This window comes from Hypomesus nipponensis, chromosome 12 (genome assembly GCF_054491055.1).
Source record: "Hypomesus nipponensis isolate SF chromosome 12, ASM5449105v1, whole genome shotgun sequence".
In the NCBI taxonomy this organism is placed as follows: domain Eukaryota; kingdom Metazoa; phylum Chordata; class Actinopteri; order Osmeriformes; family Osmeridae; genus Hypomesus; species Hypomesus nipponensis.
The window spans coordinates 4120901-4139401 of NC_140372.1; the positions used below are offsets into that span (position 1 = coordinate 4120901).

Below are 18501 nucleotides of genomic sequence, written 5' to 3' on the forward strand. Positions count from 1 at the left end.
GTTAGCAGGAGAGGTGTTTCCATGTTCCACAATGGTTTCCCCTCCAAACCTTTTACTTAAAAGTCAACTGAAAACAAACACACACCACCACAAACCTGCATAAAAGAGTGAAGAAACCCAATGGGAGATATGAGGCTAACAATGAAGGCTACCTGTTTTTTAGACTCTTCCCCTGCCAGCCTCCATGACTCAGCCAGAGGCCAGAGGCCAGAGGCCAGAGGCCAGAGGCCAGAGGCCAGAGGCCAGAGGCCAGAGGCCAGAGGCCAGAGGCCAGAGGCCAGAGGCCAGAGGCCAGAGGCCAGAGGCCAGAGGCCAGAGGCCAGAGGCCAGAGGCCAGAGGCCAGAGGCCAGAGGCCAGAGGCCAGAGGCCAGGCTATTTACTGCTGCCAGGCCTCTGTTTGCAAGAGTCAGAGAAGCGAAAACAAGCGGGGATGTTTAGCAGGCGTGCACATCTGGAAGCCATAAAGGCAGGGCTCGTATTGGCGCTACGCTAACACCAGGCTACGCTAGACTTCGCCACGCTAGGTTACGCTAACATAAGGGTCTGGGGCTAGTGATCCTGGGAGCTAGCCTCATTAGCGGTCACTCTCCAGGGCAGGGCAAGGGTCAGCCTAACAACCAAACAAAACAAGCCAGTTATCCTTTGCAAAAGCAGGGATAAGCCTGGCCTGGCTTGGCCCTGGACTGTCTCAAGGACCATATGAGAGTCCAGAGGTCCAGAAATAGGACGAGGAAATTGGGAGGAATTACTATGCTAGCACTGACTGTTGTCTGTACCCTAGGGAGCAGAATAAGATGAGTGAGCATAACATGGAGCACAGACACACATCTGTCTAAATGTAGTCCTCTAACCATGCCTGCAATGTATGAAGAACAGGGTTTGGAGTTTTCCGAAGAGAAACGTCCTGAGGACATACAGGATACAGTACTGGTACAGGTCTCTCTACAACTTGCCCCGTCGCTAGCAAACGTCATCGCCCCTCACCGGAGGAGACGACAAATCTTGAGAAGAACAAGAAACAGCCCAACTCTGGTGGGCAAGAAGGGAGGCGTTGTGAGGCCTGCAAGTGACAGTTTGTTCTGGAGCGCGATGTTTACAGCCATGAGTGGACCCAGTGTCTGACCTGGGACTATTCTCAGTGGTGGGGCAGCAGGCGTGAGGGATGGGATGTGACACAGCCTGTCAGGACTGGTTTGGCAGGCCGGCTGCCAGTAAGCCGTGGACGGGGTCCTGGACTCAGTGTGGGCCCCTGTCTGACTGGGTCGGCCTGGACACCACTTCAGTCTTCGTTCTGGGCAAAAGGATGGAGACAAATTCCATTCTGCAGAAAGACGCCATCATGGCTGATTAGCTTTACAGTATGTGTTCCTTTCTTCAGCCTGAGGATTTGTGTTTATGTCACATCAAAACATGTGAACCTGAGACAGACACACCTCCAACGGTAGCATACAGTATGTGTGTGTGTGTGTATCTTCATGTATACACGTATTTGTTTGTGCATACTCGTGTGTGTGTGTGTGTGTGGCCCAGACGGAGGACAGTCGGCCGGCTGGTCGTTCAGACATGTGAGAATAAGATTAGACTTCTCACTCAGCTGATACACTGTGAGGCCTAATCACACATTAAACCACCGCCATCTTTAATTAGACACCTGTGGCTAGATCCTGCCCAGACACAAACAGAGAGAAAGAGAGGCGATGGAGGGGGAGGGGGACAAGGGGTGAGAGAAAAAGAAGGGGGGCAGCCCTTTGTCCTAGGTGTACATGTGAAAAACTGAGCACTGTAACAGTCTCAGATACACACACACACACACATTAGATTATGCTCAGATTCCCATCCGACGTAAACTACTCAATTGGAGCGCTTGGCGCTGCTGTACCTTGGCACGGTTCCGCCTCCACCCTGTCCACATGGCGTTGGGGTAAAATAAGAAAATTGTTCTGTCTGAAACGAAATTAGCGTCATGTTTGTTCAACATCTCCAGAGAACATAGCCTTCCTCGATCAAAACACAACTGCTTCCTATAAAGAGCTGTATTTAAAAACACATAGCCTCAGCTTGTGACAAAGTGTGTGTGATGGAGTGTGTGTGTGAGGCAGTGTGTGTGAGGCAGTGTGTGTGTGTGTGTGAGGTAGAGTGTGTGTGAGGAAGTCTTGCGGGGAGCAGTCTTGTGATTGCTCTGTTCTGACAGCACACCTAACCAAAGCTGATGTGGGGAAATATACTTAACATTCCCTAGTGGCACAGGACAGAAACTGCTTTCCTGGCCAACAAAAACGACCACAATAAGTGTCCAAACACTAGACTCTTCTCCCCAACAGGACCCCTATATACCTGCATTGTTGTCCCTTCCATATATTCCTCCTGAGCCCTATTCCCCAACGCCTACACTCCCTACTCGCCTACACTTCCTTCCTACCTTCTCTCTCTTTCTCTGTTACCTCTTTCCATCCCATTAGCCTTGATCCATTCACATTCCCTTACTCCATATGTCACCTTCCTCCCTAACATCCTTCCTTTCTCCCTATTTCTAACCCCATATGCCTCCTTCCTTCTTTCCTCCCCTTCTACCTTCTCCCTCCTCCCCCTCCTTAGTCCTCTTTGGTAAATCAGGTCATTCCATCGACAGCATGTTTGATGATCTGTACTGACGAGACGGTGGCCCTACAGGAGAGATGGTGGGGAGGGGGTAGTAGACACACCCACAGGGCTGCTAATGTACTCTGTCAAACCCAGTTTGTGCCAAGCCCAGACCCCACTAATCTCCAGGGCCTTGGGGGGGGGAGGTGTGCTTGGCAACACTGCTGCTTTGGCCAGCCTCTCCCTCATGGAGAGATGGGCGGCTCGCACCCAAAACACCATGCTGCTCCCTGGACTCACGTCTGTCAGAGGAGGAGGACGGGAATAAACATGTGACCCCTGTGAAGCGATTGGCTCCCGATTCCTGGGGCTCATCTCATTAGAACAGGTTCCAGAATCTGACCACTGTCAGGCAGTCTGAACTCCATGACCCCCCCCCCCCCCCCCCCCCCCCCCCCGTAACCAAAGAGATCCAACGTACCTTCACTTGTACTTATTACATATGGGAATAAACTTGTTGAACATGAACATACAGCTGTCTTCACATGAGCTACCTACCAGGCGCAGGGCAACAGTAACATCCATCAGTGTGCGCATGGTGCGCAAGTTTATTCAACACAGACCTCTCAGCCTCAAAGCTAGCCAGGAATGTTTTCACATTCCGCCATCGCAAATCAAAACTCTTCCTGTGTTTCATCACAATTTGAAATGACCCTGACATCTACAGTACACAGAGGCTGTCTGGGATGCATTAGGTCCACCAGAACCAAAGGAAAGATAGAGATTAATTAGTATCTTCAGGGGGGGCAGCTGTCAAAAAACAACAGAGGGAGGCCCTCAATTACAGAGCTGTAGTGTTCACCAACAGTCAGGGGCAATTATAGAGCAAGTGATTCAGTATTACAAGTGTAATTTGACAGTGTGTGCTGCATCTTTGATAGTCTGGCTGAAGTCCATCAGAAGGCTGCTGAGAACAGCTGGTGGATGCTCAGGTTGCCGTCCATTTCAAGAGGCAGTCTTATGCTGTCCCTTCAATTAAGGTCGTTGTATCATATTTTGGAGGGTTGCAAGGTACGCGCCTTCGGGGACATGGTCAGAAAATAGGAAACTGGTGACCAAATATTATGGGACACTGGTGTAACACCCTCACGTAAAACACCTGCAGCGTAGTGTGTGCGTGCTATACATGAGATGGTGTTGGCTACCCACAACTCGCCAACCAACCGGTGAATCCTTCACAACAACCGACGCGTTTTCGTAAATGTGTCTAGAACAAAACCGATCTATAGGCTTTACATTGAAACATATCTTGGACTAAGATACCATGTGGTTTAACCGCGTGTCGGCAAGGAATAGCGGTATGTCTTCTGTCTGCCGCAGAGGCTCGCCAGCGACGCCGCTGCATCAGTTTCAGCACCATGCAGGCGTGGACCTGAACAAAAGGCATTTCTCTGCTGAGCTGCGAGCGCAGATTTCCCATACTTTGCTGGTCAATCAACCCATAAAAGAGGCTTCAAACCGACACGTTAAGTCAAATTAAATAAAGAATACTAAATAAAAGAGCTTCGGACTAGGCAAAATAAATATAATAGCGTGAGGGATCCACACAAAAAGGCTTTTTGCCAGCTTAATCTTTTCACTCTCCAAGCACAACACGTTGAGCACGAAATCTCCATTTGACAAATTAGTTATGTCTTACAATGCGCATTGTAAATAAAAAGCAAATGACGAATGACTACAACAACATACGGATTAGTGGGCAGCAACACTTTCAAAAAAACCCTCAACGTTTCAAAAAAATTATAGAACTTTAACAATCGACAAAGTGGTATTAATTAGCCACTACGTAATGTTTGATGAACATGTTACATGTACGTGTGCTTTAAATCAGTAAAAAAATATAGAACTAGATTATTCCTTACCTGTTCGGTCGGTAAGTGGTATAAATACCCTAGCGTGCCTTGAGCCAGAGTGACAATGAAATGGGGAGTCGGACACTCAAACCCCTCCCATCGCAGTTTATCTACCGTAAATACATCTGTAGTGGCGCAAAAACATAGTGACGGTTACAATCTTGATTTCTCTGACACATACTACTAGCTTAGTGTCCAGTTTCTTACTAAGGTGTGTGACACAAAACCATATGGTAGACCCAGATGGGTATACTGCATGTGGTCAAGGGGAGCTATCATAAAGAAGCCGTCACACACACACACACCACCCCGGGGTCTTCAGTGCCCTGGTGAGATGCAGGGGTGTGGCCCCTGTAGAGCAGCGAGCAGGAGGAAGGGAGAGCAGAGAGGAGAAAGGGAGACGAGAGGACAGGAGAGCTGTGCAGGTTGAGGGCAGGACTGATGAGAGCAGAGAGGGAAGGAGGGGAGTAGGAGGGTGGATCAGAGCAGAGAGGGAGGGAGGGCAAGCAGAGAGGGAGCGCAGAGAGGGAGGGAGGGCAGAGGGAGAGCAGGAGAGGAGGAGGGGGCTGGATCAGCATATAGAGGAGGAAGAGGAGAGGGAGGGCGAGCAGAGAGAAAAGGATTGATCTGAGAGCAGCTGCTCCACATGCATCGCACTGCTCCCTGCGCTGTTCCCTGCGCCCGAGCCGACACTGGCACAGAACATTCAGAGGAATTTGCGAGGTGGAGCGTTCTGGCATGTTTCCCCCTAAACAGACAGCTGTGAGCGGGCAAGTGCTCCAGTCCCTCATCACAGCCAGCTCTCAGCGACACACAGGAATGTTCCCCTGACACTCCTGAACAGTCCCCCTGTAACCAGCCTCCTGAACAGTCCCCCTGTAACCAGCCTCCTGAAGAGTCCCCCTGTAACCAGCCTCCTGAACAGTCCCCCTGTAACCAGCCTCCTGAACAGTCCCCCTGTAACCAGCCTCCTGAACAGTCCCCCTGTAACCAGCCTCCTGAACAGTCCCCCTGTAACCAGCCTCCTGAACAGTCCCCCTGTAACCAGCCTCCTGAAGAGTCCCCCTGTAACCAGCCTCCTGAACAGTCCCCCTGTAACCAGCCTCCTGATCAGTCCCCCTGTAACCAGCCTCCTGAAGAGTCCCCCTGTAACCAGCCTCCTGAACAGTCCCCCTGTAACCAGCCTCCTGAACAGTCCCCCTGTAACCAGCCTCCTGAACAGTCCCCCTGTAACCAGCCTCCTGAACAGTCCCCCTGTAACCAGCCTCCTGAACAGTCCCCCTGTAACCAGCCTCCTGAACAGTCCCCCTGTAACCAGCGTCCTGAAGAGTCCCCCTGTAACCAGCGCACTGAATAGATGTGAGGTTTGCAGGGCGGGGACTGGGTCAGTCACCACCTGGCCTTTCAGGAGAGTCACGTAGCACGTGTATTGTGCTTGTTTAGCCAAAGCGACATGGGGGGAGGAGGGGAGAGACTTTTTGGTATCTCTTGGTTGGTGGTAAGGGGACGTCACCTAACCCACCAGGCTGGACCATGAGAACAGAGGCTGCCTCAGATCACTCAAACGGAACCACAAAATAACTTCCAGCAGTGATGCGGTCTGGGCTCCAGACTCCATTGACAAGTGTTCACTTCCTTGAAGCAAGGTACTCTGTTGAAGTTTAAAACTATTGGATCTGCCCAGAGCCACTCTGGATCTGCATAGCCAATCGCTGGCATTCGCCTTAGCCAACTCCTTCACAACTAACGGAGCAAGCTGGAAAATCAAACGAACCCTGTGGGGATCAAAGATTGTTCTTGCTCCAACTTTAACTTCTGGATATTTGGCAGCGTTGCCACAACGAATCAAATGGCTTCGCTCGCATCTTTCTCCGCCGCCATTACGGAACTACAACACAAACTAGTCCAAGACTTCAACTTCCATCATTCTCAGCCACTCCCTCTGTTTGCTGATTGGACAGGTAGAAAGTTAACCTGAGACATCTGACTTACGTACTTCAAGCCCAGATGCAGTACAGAAGCAAAATCAAAATTGAACGGAAGTACGTAAGAGGGCAGAGCCAGGCTACTGCGGTCCTGGTATTGCCTCAACATTAAGACACGCTGCCATCTAGCGGTTGAAAAACAACATTACAGATGAAGATTGCAATGTTTAGTATTTGGGGCAGGTTTCTGGTCACAAGACGTTTGTGAGGTGGTTGAATTAAAGCGAACCTGACAAGCATACAATTGCAATCAAAATAATACCTTATACGCGAGAAAGCTTTAATAAATGTTTAATAAAATGTGTTATTGAGACAAGATACAAAGAAACCCAGCCAAGAGTGAGCTATGTGATTGTAGTACAGTCTGGTATGGCAATATCTCAAGAAGGATATATGTATCTGTACTTCAATTGTGGGTTAAGGCACTTTGTTTATATGAAATAATTTATAGAACTATACAAAGATATATACAATGCAAATGGAAGACAAATACTTAGCTGGCTTGATTAAGAAAATATACAATCCCAAAGTGCATTAATTCTATTTCTCTCTGCAGTTTGAGCGATATCAAAACTGTCAATTCTAACCATTAGAGGACAGAAGCGATTCACATCTAAAAGTTCAATCAGGACAGGACACAGAGTGCCATCAGTTGTCTTCAGTAGGCACTCAGTACTTAAAGGCAGGAGTAGGCAAGGCCCCTGGACCCTGGCTGGGTCCAGCACCTGGACGTATGGCTCTGCTGTGCTCCAGGACTGGAGGACAGGCTACCCTCTCACTTCTGGCTCACGATATTGCGAGCAATCAGCTCCTTCATGATCTCATTGGTGCCTCCATAGATGGGCTGGATACGAGAGTCCACAAAAGCCCTGGCAGAGAGAGAGAGAGAGAGACAGAGAAAGACAGAGACAGAGACACAGAGAGAGAGAGAGAGAGAGACGGATGAAGGGACAGAGAGAAATATCTTTAGTGAGCACACAAGGCCTGTCTTAGCAGCCTGTTAAAAACACTGTGTTGTGTGTCGTGCACATTGACAGTAACCGTCCTAAACTCACTTGGCGATTGGGTACTCCCACATGTAGCCCCACCCCCCGTGAAGCTGCAGACACTGAGTGGCCACCTTGTTCTGCAGGTCGGACGCCCTGAGGAGCAACCAGGAAGTTAGAGAGAGGTGGGAGGAGTCAGAGGGAGCCAGCTATGTGAGGGGAGGACCGATTCAAAAGGTCAACTCTGGTTCAGGAGTCACTTGTGTCCTCACCAGTATTTGGTTCAGGAGTCACTTGTGTCCTCACCAGTATTTGGTTCAGGAGTCACTTGTGTCCTCACCAGTATTTGGTTCAGGAGTCACTTGTGTCCTCACCAGTATTTGGTTCAGGAGTCACTTGTGTCCTCACCAGTATTTGGTTCAGGAGTCACTTGTGTCCTCACCAGTATTTGGTTCAGGAGTCACTTGTGTCCTCACCAGTATTTGGTTCAGGAGTCACTTGTGTCCTCACCAGTATTTGGCCATGGAGGCTGTGTTGGAGTCTAGGCGTTTCTCGGCGTGAAGCTGAAGGCAGCTGTCAACGAAGGCCCGACCCACGCAGATGTCGGTCTTCAGCTCGGCCAGCTTGTGCTGCACGGTCTGAGAACCAAGAGAAGAGAGCACAGCTGTTTACGGTAGACTTCAAATCACAGCTCGTCAAGCTTGAGACTCAGCATAGCTACAGGAAGGGGAGGGGGAATTGGGATTGAGGGGAGGAGAGGGTGAGGTGGGGGGAGAGGTGAGGGGATGAGAGGGTAAGTGGGGGAGTAGGTGAGGGGGGAGAAGAAGGTGAGGGGGGTCAGGGGAGGAGAGGAGCGGGTGAGGGGGGGAGAAGGTGAGGGGGGCCAGTCAGACAGTACTCCGACCTGCAGGTGAGCTATGGTCTTGCCGAACGCCTTGCGCTGCATGACGTAGTTCCTGGTCTCCTCAAACATGAACTCACAGCTGGCCATGCCCATGGCAGCAATCATCAGCCTTTCCTGGGAATGACGGCACAGAGAGAGACGGTCAGCAAGACATGAGCTCTCACTTCTAACTGCGTTCCATTTTCAATTTAAAAGTTTTTTTTTTTTTGGGGGGGGGGGGATTCTCAGTGGGAAAATTTGCAAGATTTCATTTTTGAGAGCACGTGTTGTAACGGTGACCCCAGAGTGCGTCTCTTACCTGGGGCAGCTCGTTCATCAGGTAGAAGAAGCCCTTGTTGGCCTTCCCCAGGAGGGCGTCGGCAGGGAGACGAACGTCCTCAAAGAACAGCTCTGCCGTGTCCTGGAGAGGGAAGGAGGGGAGAGGAGAGCAGCAGTGAGCCTCGTCCAACCCTTCAAACAAACGCTGTAACCGGAGCCTGCCCTTCTCCACGTCCCTCCCCTCACCTGGGCCTTAAGGCCGATCTTCTCCAGCTTGCGTCCCTTGTGGAAGCCCTTCATGCCCTCCTCCACCAGGAACAGGCTGATGCCGTGTGCTGCCGTGCGAGCCTCGCGGTCCGTCACCGCCACCACGATCACCACGTCGGCCATCCAGCCGTTGGTGATGAACACCTGGGTCGGAGAGGACACAGGATGAGGAGGAGACAGGATGAGGTGTTGGTTCTGTTGGAAGACTCGCGGCAACAAACGTGTATAAAAACAGCCTTCATGCTAACCCTGTTGGTAAGGGTGTCTCTCTCTCTCTCTCTCCTCCCCCCTCCCCCGCGCAGGTTAGGGCACATGCTACGTGCACTCGTCGTGAGCCCCCTCTGGTCTGGTCCTGTTTGAACCCCTCAGCCTGTCGACAGGTCGCCGGCCCAGACCTGTGCTCACCTTGTTTCCGTTCAGGATCCAGTCACTGCCGTCCTGCTTGGCGTTGGTCCTAACGCCCTGCAGATCACTGGGCCAGCGAGGAGGGGAGGGATTAGTACACAAGCAGACGCTGGTCGAAGCCTTCAAGTCAAAGACTCACATCAAAAGTGTTGCTACCTGGAGGGAGTCAATCTGTATGCTGAAGTGGATTATTGACTGTATTTTTCCAATCCGCTCGAGCGAGACGTGCTAGAAGGATGTGTGAGCGCTCACCTGCCTGCGCCTGGCTCCGTCATGGCGATGGCACCGATGCATTTCCCAGCAGCCATCGTGGGTATGAAGCGATCGATCTGCGCCTTGCTGCCATAGTTACTGATGTAGGGCATGACGATCTCAGAATGCAGAGCGAAGCCAGGGCCAGAGCAGTTGGAGTACATCCTGGGACACACACACACACACACACACACACACACACAGGGGGAGAGGGGGGTGAGTGTCTGTCTCTGTGTGTGCGTGTGCGAATGCAGAACAATCCATGGTCAGGTCAGGTCTATTCTTATCCAATCCCCCCAACTGCTCTGGCGGGTCAGCAAACCGCAACATCTGTGACTAGGGTCTGAGCTTTAAGAGTGACCACCTCGTGTTATGCAGCATTCTGTACAGAACTGGGGCCAGGCAGATCCGCAACATGAAGTATGCCCGGGTCTGTGTGTGTGTGTGTGTGTGTGTCACTCACTGCTCCTCCCACACCACGGCGGCCGACAGCAGGTCTCCTCCGATCCCCCCGTGCTCCTCTGGGGTGAACACGCCCAGCAGCCCCTGCTCCCCAGCCTTCTCCCACAGCTCCCTGCTCACCTGGCCAGCCTTCTCCCACCTGAGAGCGAGAGAGGGCAAGAGGGGGAGAGAGGGGGAGAGAGAGTGAGAGAGAGTGAGAGAGAGTGAGAGGGAGGGAGAGAGAGGGAGAGAGAGGGAGAGAGAGGGAGAGAGAGGGAGAGAGAGGGAGAGAGAGGGAGAGGGAGGGAGAGGGAGGGAGAGGGAGAGAGAGGGAGAGAGAGGGAGAGGGAGAGAGAGGGAGAGAGAGGGGGAGAGAGGGGGAGAGAGCGAGAGGGGGAGGGAGAGAGAGCGAGAGGGGGAGGGAGAGAGAGCGAGAGTGAGAGGGGGAGGGAGAGAGAGCGAGAGGGGGAGGGAGAGAGAGCGAGAGGGGGAGGGAGAGAGAGCGAGAGAGAGGGCGAGAGAGAGCGAGAGAGAGGGCGAGAGAGAGCGAGATGCAAACTAAATCAGCACCGACTGGTCTAACAAAACCATGTGCATATCTATCTTACCATACCATACCAGCAATCAAAGTGAACATCTCAAAAACAAAAGCCAGAGCTTCCCAGGCAGGCATCATTGAAGCTCTATGGATGAACCCTGCAGGTCAGATTGGTTCCCTGTCCTGCACGTTTCAGACGTTTCCCTGCTCCGACACACCTGATTCAAATAACTGGTCGTCACCAGGCTTCTGCTGAACTAGATGACAACCCATTATTTTGAATCGGGCGTGTCGGAGCAGGTAAACGTCTAAAACATGGAAGACAGGGGGTCCAAATGTAGGCGGTCCTACGTACTCCTTGTGGTGGGGCACCACTTCCTCTTGGAAGAAGCGCCGGACGCTCTGTCTGAAGAGGTCGTGGTCCTCGGAGAAGATCCTGCGCGTGCCGATGTCCATCAGCGTCTTGGCGCTGGACGTCTCGGGGCGAGAGGGGGCCGCGGGCTCCCCGGGCTGGGGCTGGCTGTGTTGCATTCTGGGAAACACAAGCTCAGATATGGATCATGATTCCATGATGAGGGCACACTTGCCAGAAACCAGAAACAGTCCTTGGTCATAATCACGCTTTGGGGCTTGATTTAAGTAATCTTGCGTATGATATTAAATCTCTCAGCTGTGTAATCTGACGGGAGAGTGGGTCTTCGCTTGGCCTGCAGGTGTACGGTCCAATTATCAAGTCAAGTTGGTATATGTCTAGACGCCTTCAGCGACAACGCAATACCAACCCTTCGGCGCATTAATATTCAATACAAAAGAGTACATTTCTAACTCTGTAACGGATGAATTAAGGACAAACGATGTATTAATAGACCAAGCTTCAGTCTTATCAGTTGGCACCGACAGGGTCAGGAGCAATTTACTGAAACTGTGGCAAAGGTCGCGGTGTTAGTGACGTCTCGAACTTGCCAACTTCTAAACAAAGTTTAGTTTAGAGACCAAGGACAGAGCAATATATGGCCAAAATTAAGATTAAATACACAGTATCTAAAATATGTTTCGTAGTTTATGTATGATGGTAAAACTTTCATGTAGTTTCAAGTTAGAGCTAGGTAGCCTAGCTGTATAATATGCCAATGTTTGTTCCACGCTCAAACAATATCGAAGGCAGCCTAGCGTACACACCTGCCATGGGCGGTTGAAAGAGCTTGTCCACTGCGTGAAACATTTCGTAATCCATAGAGACCGGTTTTTACAGCTTTCTGGACAAACATTTTTCCGTCTTCAGGTTCAACACGTCCGATTTTTAGACAACAGAAACACACCGGTTGTTCGTTTCGTCTTCTTCTTCTGTCTTGGTGAGTAAGAAAATCAGGAGTTCAAACTGACTTTTAACATTACTGCCCTCTACTGGAAAATGTTTAATATGTGTAAAGCAGTGCGTGCAGTAACCCAGTAACCAGACTCATTTCAGGATCGTCAACATCTCAATTAAATATTTCAGGATAATCAAAATCACGATTGAATATGTTTTTACCGACACATTTGAAATGTATCACCAACAAGTTGTATCTATCATTTGTCACACATACAATTCACGAGAAAAGTTTTGGATGTGCTTCTTCATGTGATTTTGAGGCTATTTAAAACCTTGTTATGTGAGGACGTGGCCATACATGGCTCAGGACAGACAAGTCTGATGTCTCTATATCCGATCATAGGCCGACGTAATTAAATACTTTCTCCAATCAGGTCAATACTCTCATCAACCTATAAAGTATTGAATTAATTTTTAGATTACTTTACAGTCATTATGTGTGAAGAACTCTCCTTTTTAACACCTAGGACAATTGAGGGTCGTGTGCTAACTTTCCACTGTAAAAGAAAAGGAAAGTCGATTTTATATCAATATATATCTGTGAATATATTTTATGAGTATTTTTCTGACTTGTATAACATTTTTTATACGACTATAGAAAAATACTTAAAGAAGAAAATATGTCCCCAAATTTTTATGTGACAGAATAACAGTTTGGCTAAAGACTAATATTTAGGCTACAGTATAATACTTGGGGCATAGAATAAATCAAAGACCAAGAATCAAAACAGGTGGGATGTACTTTTGGAAAAGTTTATTCTGAATCGACAGAGTGAAAATAAATAAAACTTTGAGGGAAGGAGGGAGGTTTGGCGGCCAATCCACCATCTCGTCCAGCAGCCTTAGGCATTGCTGGGGTGCGTGATGTCGCGACGGAGGGAGGTGAGCGGGACAGAGGGAACAACCCCCACTTGATGAGTGGTCACGCCCCCTCCCCTAACCCCGCCCCCAAGTGGAGAAGACACGCCCCGGGGGGGAGGGTCCAGGAGGGAGGGCTACAACGGAGAGGTACAGCTTCCAAAGAGAGGAGGAGGAGGAGGAGTTGAAAAGTGACGGACGAAAAGAAAAAAACTAAACGCATTTGCTTTGACATCCCATAGTCTTTTTCTTTCCTCGATTGGTCTTAGAAACAGTGTGGATGTCCTGACACCATGGGGTCTGCATATGAGCTCCATCACCCTCAGCACTCCAGCAGTGGGCTTTATTACACAGACAGGATGTGTTTGACGAATGCTGTAATGGAGGGGGAAGGGGAGGTGGAGGTGGAGGGAGAGAGAGAGGGAGACATGAGACACACAGGCTCAATATAGATGGTATCTACGTGAGTTAAACATGAGCTTTCAAAGTACAGTGTGACAGGTCTGGAAAGATAGGGTTTTATGTCCTAAACGACATGACGGCTTTGTTGAAAACACGGCAGACCCTTGACTCTTGGCACATCCGTACATTTATAGCGACATTGAGGTGTTTCGTAGTGTTTCGTGAGGGAAATCAAAGGGGTTTCCCCTCCAACCTACCCTCGTAATGGACACTGCCGTTCTCATCCTCCTGGCCTGACATGAGGGCATCAATCTCAGGCTCGGTCATCTTCTCTCCTGGGGGAGAAGGGGACACGGGGGGGGGGGCAGTAAGAAACACTTGCTCTCCACCACGCTGTGCGGTAGTGTTACCATGTCTATATTAGGGCTGGGACTCACCCAGTGTGCCCAGCACGATGCGCAGCTCAGCGCCCATCACTGTGCCGTTGCCCTCCTTGTCGAAGACGCGGAGGCCCTCAACGTAATCGTCCAAGGTGCCCTTGGGGATGACGTCCACCTGCTGCAGCATGGGCAGGAAGGCGTCGAAGGCCAACCGCTTGTTAGCCAGATCTGCCAAAAGGACAGAGGAAACCGAGATCACACACACAAGTCGTGATCACAGACCCAAATGACACACACAGAACATGAGCTGTCTGACAGCTGTCCAGCCAAGAATCAACATAAAGCATCTTATTATGTGTTTTTTTTCATGTGTTTGCTTATTACTGCTAGATAGACGACATGTGTTTTCGACAGTTTGTCGGAACCCTCTTATAAAAGTACATCACAACAGGAGAACTGGGACTTTTAGTGTGCCGACAGGCTGCTAAGACACTGTTGTGCATTGGCCATGAAGCTAGCAAGATGACCCAGGGACCCTCACCATCTGCAGATGGGTTTCCCAGAATCTTTGCCACGTCCTTGTTGGTGGGGTTCTGTCCCAGGGCGCGCATGATGTCAGCAACCTGACAGTATCCCACCTGGCTGTCACCAACTCTGTCGAAGAGACCGAATGCCTCCTTGAAGTCTGGAGAGAGGGAGAGAGAGAGGGAACAGAGGGTAGAGTGTGAGCGAGGTGGGTGACAGAATGCCCCCCCCCCCAAAAAAATCTGTGTACAAATTATTTTGCTAAATAAAAACAAAAATAGACAAGACAGAATGTGCTCTCTTTTTGACACTAAAGTAGCTCAGTCTAAAAGCAGCTCTTGGATGCTGGTGTCGCACACCACTGCTGCCCGCAGGTCAAAGATAGCGAAAGGCGGATTCTTCCCTCATTGTCCCGTTAATCGCACACAACAGCTGGGGGCACGGCGACCGGCAGCAAGGTAGCCGGGATCAAAACAAGGCTTAGCTATTTCTATGTTCTCCTCCAGGAACCCTAATTGAAAGTCATCTGTTGACAGATTCATGTTCTTAAGTGATTTCTGAGCATCCGCAGTTGCCCCCCGACCCCCCCCCCCTCCCTACCCCCCAATCCCTACCCCCCAGCTGTGTTTGAGAGGCATTGAGAACATCGCTAGGGCAATGGATACCCCCTGAAAGTATTCCCTGCCATATATGAGCAGGGCCCCTGTGCGCCCAACTTGGGTTAAACATAAAAATGCTGACAGCAGCGTAATCAACACCGCCGGTCGTAATCAAGACCTACTGAGCGTGTGCAGGAATTTCTGATGTTGATTTTCATGATAAAAAATTAAAAAAACACGTTGAAGATTAGTTTTAGGTGGCAAAATGTACTGCCTTGTGTTTTAACATGACATGGATCTGATAAGACACACATTCATGCATAGTTGTGGACGTAATTCAAAACACATTTCCTACACCTAGAAGGCTCCTGGACCTTCTTAGCAAAGGACACCCTTTACCTGTTGCCTTGTACTCTCAACCTTCTCTCGTCCTCAGCCTTCTCAAACGTCCATTGTAGGCTTACGCTTCAAGGACAACCTCTCAGTAAAACCTTTCATGTTCTGTAGCCTCCATCTGAGACAAATATGTCTTTCCATAGGGAACAAAGGGGATCGGAGGGGATTTAAAGCCCAGATTCCTTTGGTAAAGGAGATGCCTGGGCCTTGCCGTCTTAAACCTTTGACTGGGGGATTAACACCTTTCTGACGAAGGACCACTGTGCAATACAAGACATTGTGGCCCTGCCTAGAATAGATCCAGGCACATAAGTCCCCCACGACAGCTGAATAAGCCAGGGAGGAGTCCACACTGGTGGGTCCGGGACACCCCCAAACCGGGCCTAGTTCTGGTGGCTGAAATCCTTCAACCTGGGGGGCAAGTCAGTGCATCATGGTGACAGATCCAAACTACGAGCCCAGGGGTGAAGTATTGGCACTAGTCATCGAAATCTATACCTAAGTAGACTTTGAAAGAAATCAATGATAATACAGTTTTCAGGGCCGTGTAGCGGCTGACTGGGAGAGGCTGAGGACAGGAGGGTCTGGAGCAGGAGTTGTCCTTGAGCCTCCTGGGGGTTGGTATATCTCAATGGCAGAGCATTTGACTGCAAAAGCTTCTGCTAAATGAATATATTCTCACTGCTAGATTTAATAATACGTTCCCTTTGTTTTAGGTGGATGAAATCTCTGCTAGGTGAATTCATTCTCTCTGCAAGTGAATCAATTCTTTCTGATAAGTGAATCCGTTCTCTCCGCGTTCTCTCCTCCTGACTCACCCTCGATCTGGTCTGCTGAGAAGTCGCTTGCTGCTGCTGCAGCGGGGGCAGCGGGTGCCTCTTCGGCCTGTCAGAACACATCAGCATAACAACATGAGCTCACCTCCGTCACCCCCCCCTCCGACCCTCACACACGGACCCTCCCGCACAACCCCGGCGTGTTCGTGTGTTGCCACGGCGGTCTGTTTCTGTGCAGTAGCCTACCAACAAGATCCAAAAAGCTCAACGCTATGACATATTTAGCGGCCTAATTTTTGCGTCAAAATATTAGTTTCGAGTGACGTGCCAATGAGTGATAGAAATACAAAGTAGGAACAAGTCTGTGTGAGAAAAAGAGATGCATTTAAATGTTACGCTAACGCTGAGCAAATATACAAATATTTATAGATTCCAAGGTGTCATTCCCAACGAAAAAACTATTTAACCCCCCGTTCTTGTTATCTTGAAGGAAAAGCACATGCCACAAAGTTGCTGGCTTTTTTATGTATAAAAAGGGAACATTTTTAGTCTTCAGATCCTCTCTTAACATGGATCACGCTGATGCTACAGGTGTGCGGCAGCAACTTAGGCTTAAGGTAGTATCCAAACACACAACGCCACAAAAGAATAGATCGGCACAATGAATCTCAAACAAACTCCAATGGAACAGCCCCACACAAAAGTCCAGAGTACACACCATTTTCAAGAGATGGAGATGGAGGAGAGGAAAGGAGAACAGAAGCCAAGAGTCCCAGGAGAGAGTGGTCCTGAGCCATGGTCAAGGCCCTTCTTATTTATGTCACGGCCGTGATGTCACAGGGCGGATCAGATGACGCTTTTGAAGTTCTTTAGCTTTCTTAGGGCAAACGGAAAGTGGATCTGCGGTCGACTGTCGGAGTGGGTGCAGGCCTTTAGAAGGGGACAGATCTATTTTTAGTCGGCTAAGAGAGACTGTCTCAAAACTCCTTGTCTTTGTCAGCGTTTACACTCACAGTTACTAAAGCTAAAGGAAAAGACTTGTTCATTGATCATGCAAGAAAGCGGTAGTGGGTGCTCAAATGGTCTCGGTTTGAACTTACCGAGAGTGATGAAGGCGCATCTTCGCATAAGAACGCTGAACATGCGTACACAACTCAAGAAAGCTTCTCGTTTTCAACTTGATATTTTTAAACAGAGAGAGTGCGCTGCCCTCCTCTTATGGTTATACAGTTGGGTTGTCAAAACTCAAATGAAAACTAGGATACCGTTCATAAAATAAGACGCCTGTACTTCTACAATAACATTGTGCAGCCTTGGATCAAAAGTTTATAGTTTGCCCAGTGCGCAATAAGGGTGCGCCAACACTTGAAATTTAGCCTACAATCCGTTTGGCCATGAACAGAATTACAAATTCATAAAGTAATGTTTATGTTTCAATTGACCAAGAGTTCTGACAGCTTTCACCGTAACTGGCTGCTTGTTTAAACTCATGAGCGCGCGGAAACTAGTGTTTTAACCACGTTGATGACAGTTGCGCACGGGCAAGCTGCGATAAGATATTCCTTTCAAAGTAATTCACACCAAACGGGCACCTTACGTCTTCAGTCAGTTATATCATGAGTTGTCATAATGCGTAAGAACAACAACAACTACATCCACGTTGATGAATAATTGTTTACTAACACGAGCTCATTGTTTAACATAAGAGCTATCCGTGGTGCTGATCTTAGTAGGAGGAAAGTAGCTATAGTACGTAGGCTATTGGTTTTTATAAATATGTTTTAGACGGAAACACAACGCTACAAAATTGTGTTGAATATAACTATCAAATTAACTTGATACTCGAGCCGTCGATGCGGTCTAAACCAATGTTAACGTGTGATCTTTCCCTGGGTCACGGTGTCAACGACCCTTGTGTTGATGTGTTCAGGTGTGTCTCCAGCTGTGGCCACGTCAGAAAGGCGTCTATTTAACCGCAAGTATTTACAACATATCAGCACCGAATTACTCTAAACGTATCAACCTAATTAAAACAATCTCTGGTGATTGGCAGTTAAGCAGAGAGAGATCCACGTACAGAACTCAAACCGCTACACACTGCAAATTTACCCAGTATAAATAGTATGTACGTGTTGAAAAACATAATTTCCCATAATATCCCCATAGAGGGAAGGCACTGGTGGGGTCCTGGGCTGGACAGATAAAAACATGTTCAAGCTACTGAGAGAGGACTTGGGCTCCCATGAGGGGCCAATAGAGAGGCCTGTAGAGAGATACACAGACTAGGGATCAGGGAGCTGGTGTGTCTGTCATCTGTCCTGTTCTGGAAGAGGTGATCTGGAGGACTGGAAGACATGCCACAGAGACCGCGCCCCTGGACAGATGAGCGCTATTTTTACTCCCCCTTCACCCTTCCCCCTCCTCCACTCCTCCCCCTTTCACCCTTCACTGCTAGAGGAGTTTGGTTTCTCTTCCTTTCCCTCCCTCCCTCCCTCCCTCCCTCCCTCCCTCCCTCCCTCCCTCCCTCCCTCCCTCCCTCCCTCCCTCCCTCCCTCCCTCCCTCCCTCGGTGGAGCAAGAGTTGGCAATAGTGGAGCTGTGTGTGTGTGTGTGTGTGTGTGTGGGGGGGGGCTTCTCAAGGGTCTCTGGGACATTCTCCCTCCC

General features: G+C 49.5%; 3 protein-coding genes across 3 annotated transcripts in view; all 3 read right to left on the minus strand.

The window, feature by feature from the left end:
* The window catches only part of LOC146260729 (uncharacterized), a 28913-nt gene extending 24365 nt beyond the window's left edge, over positions 1 to 4548 (minus strand). Inside the window, exon 1 of the mRNA XM_084667733.1 lies at positions 4504 to 4548. The gene's annotated coding sequence lies outside the window, so the exon portion shown is untranslated. The remainder of the gene's footprint in view (positions 1 to 4503) is intronic.
* A 2206-nt stretch (positions 4549 to 6754) lies between these two features.
* Positions 6755 to 11933, minus strand: acadl (acyl-CoA dehydrogenase long chain). The gene is made up of 11 exons (XM_084667978.1): positions 11710 to 11933; positions 10886 to 11062; positions 10015 to 10152; positions 9552 to 9716; positions 9300 to 9366; positions 8874 to 9038; positions 8668 to 8769; positions 8370 to 8483; positions 7976 to 8103; positions 7535 to 7621; positions 6755 to 7348 (listed from the first exon to the last, which is right to left on the minus strand). Exons 1-11 carry the CDS (start codon positions 11796 to 11798, stop codon positions 7255 to 7257), a joined length of 1326 nt encoding a protein of 441 aa, XP_084524104.1. The 5' UTR covers positions 11799 to 11933; the 3' UTR covers positions 6755 to 7254.
* A 708-nt stretch (positions 11934 to 12641) lies between these two features.
* mylz3 (myosin, light polypeptide 3, skeletal muscle) lies at positions 12642 to 16706 on the minus strand. Its single transcript, XM_084667991.1, has 6 exons — positions 16557 to 16706; positions 15881 to 15947; positions 14084 to 14227; positions 13600 to 13770; positions 13420 to 13497; positions 12642 to 13135 (listed from the first exon to the last, which is right to left on the minus strand). The coding sequence occupies exons 1-6, from the start codon at positions 16557 to 16559 to the stop codon at positions 13107 to 13109; spliced, it is 492 nt and encodes a 163-aa protein (XP_084524117.1). The 5' UTR covers positions 16560 to 16706; the 3' UTR covers positions 12642 to 13106.
* Positions 16707 to 18501: the final 1795 nt, after the last annotated feature.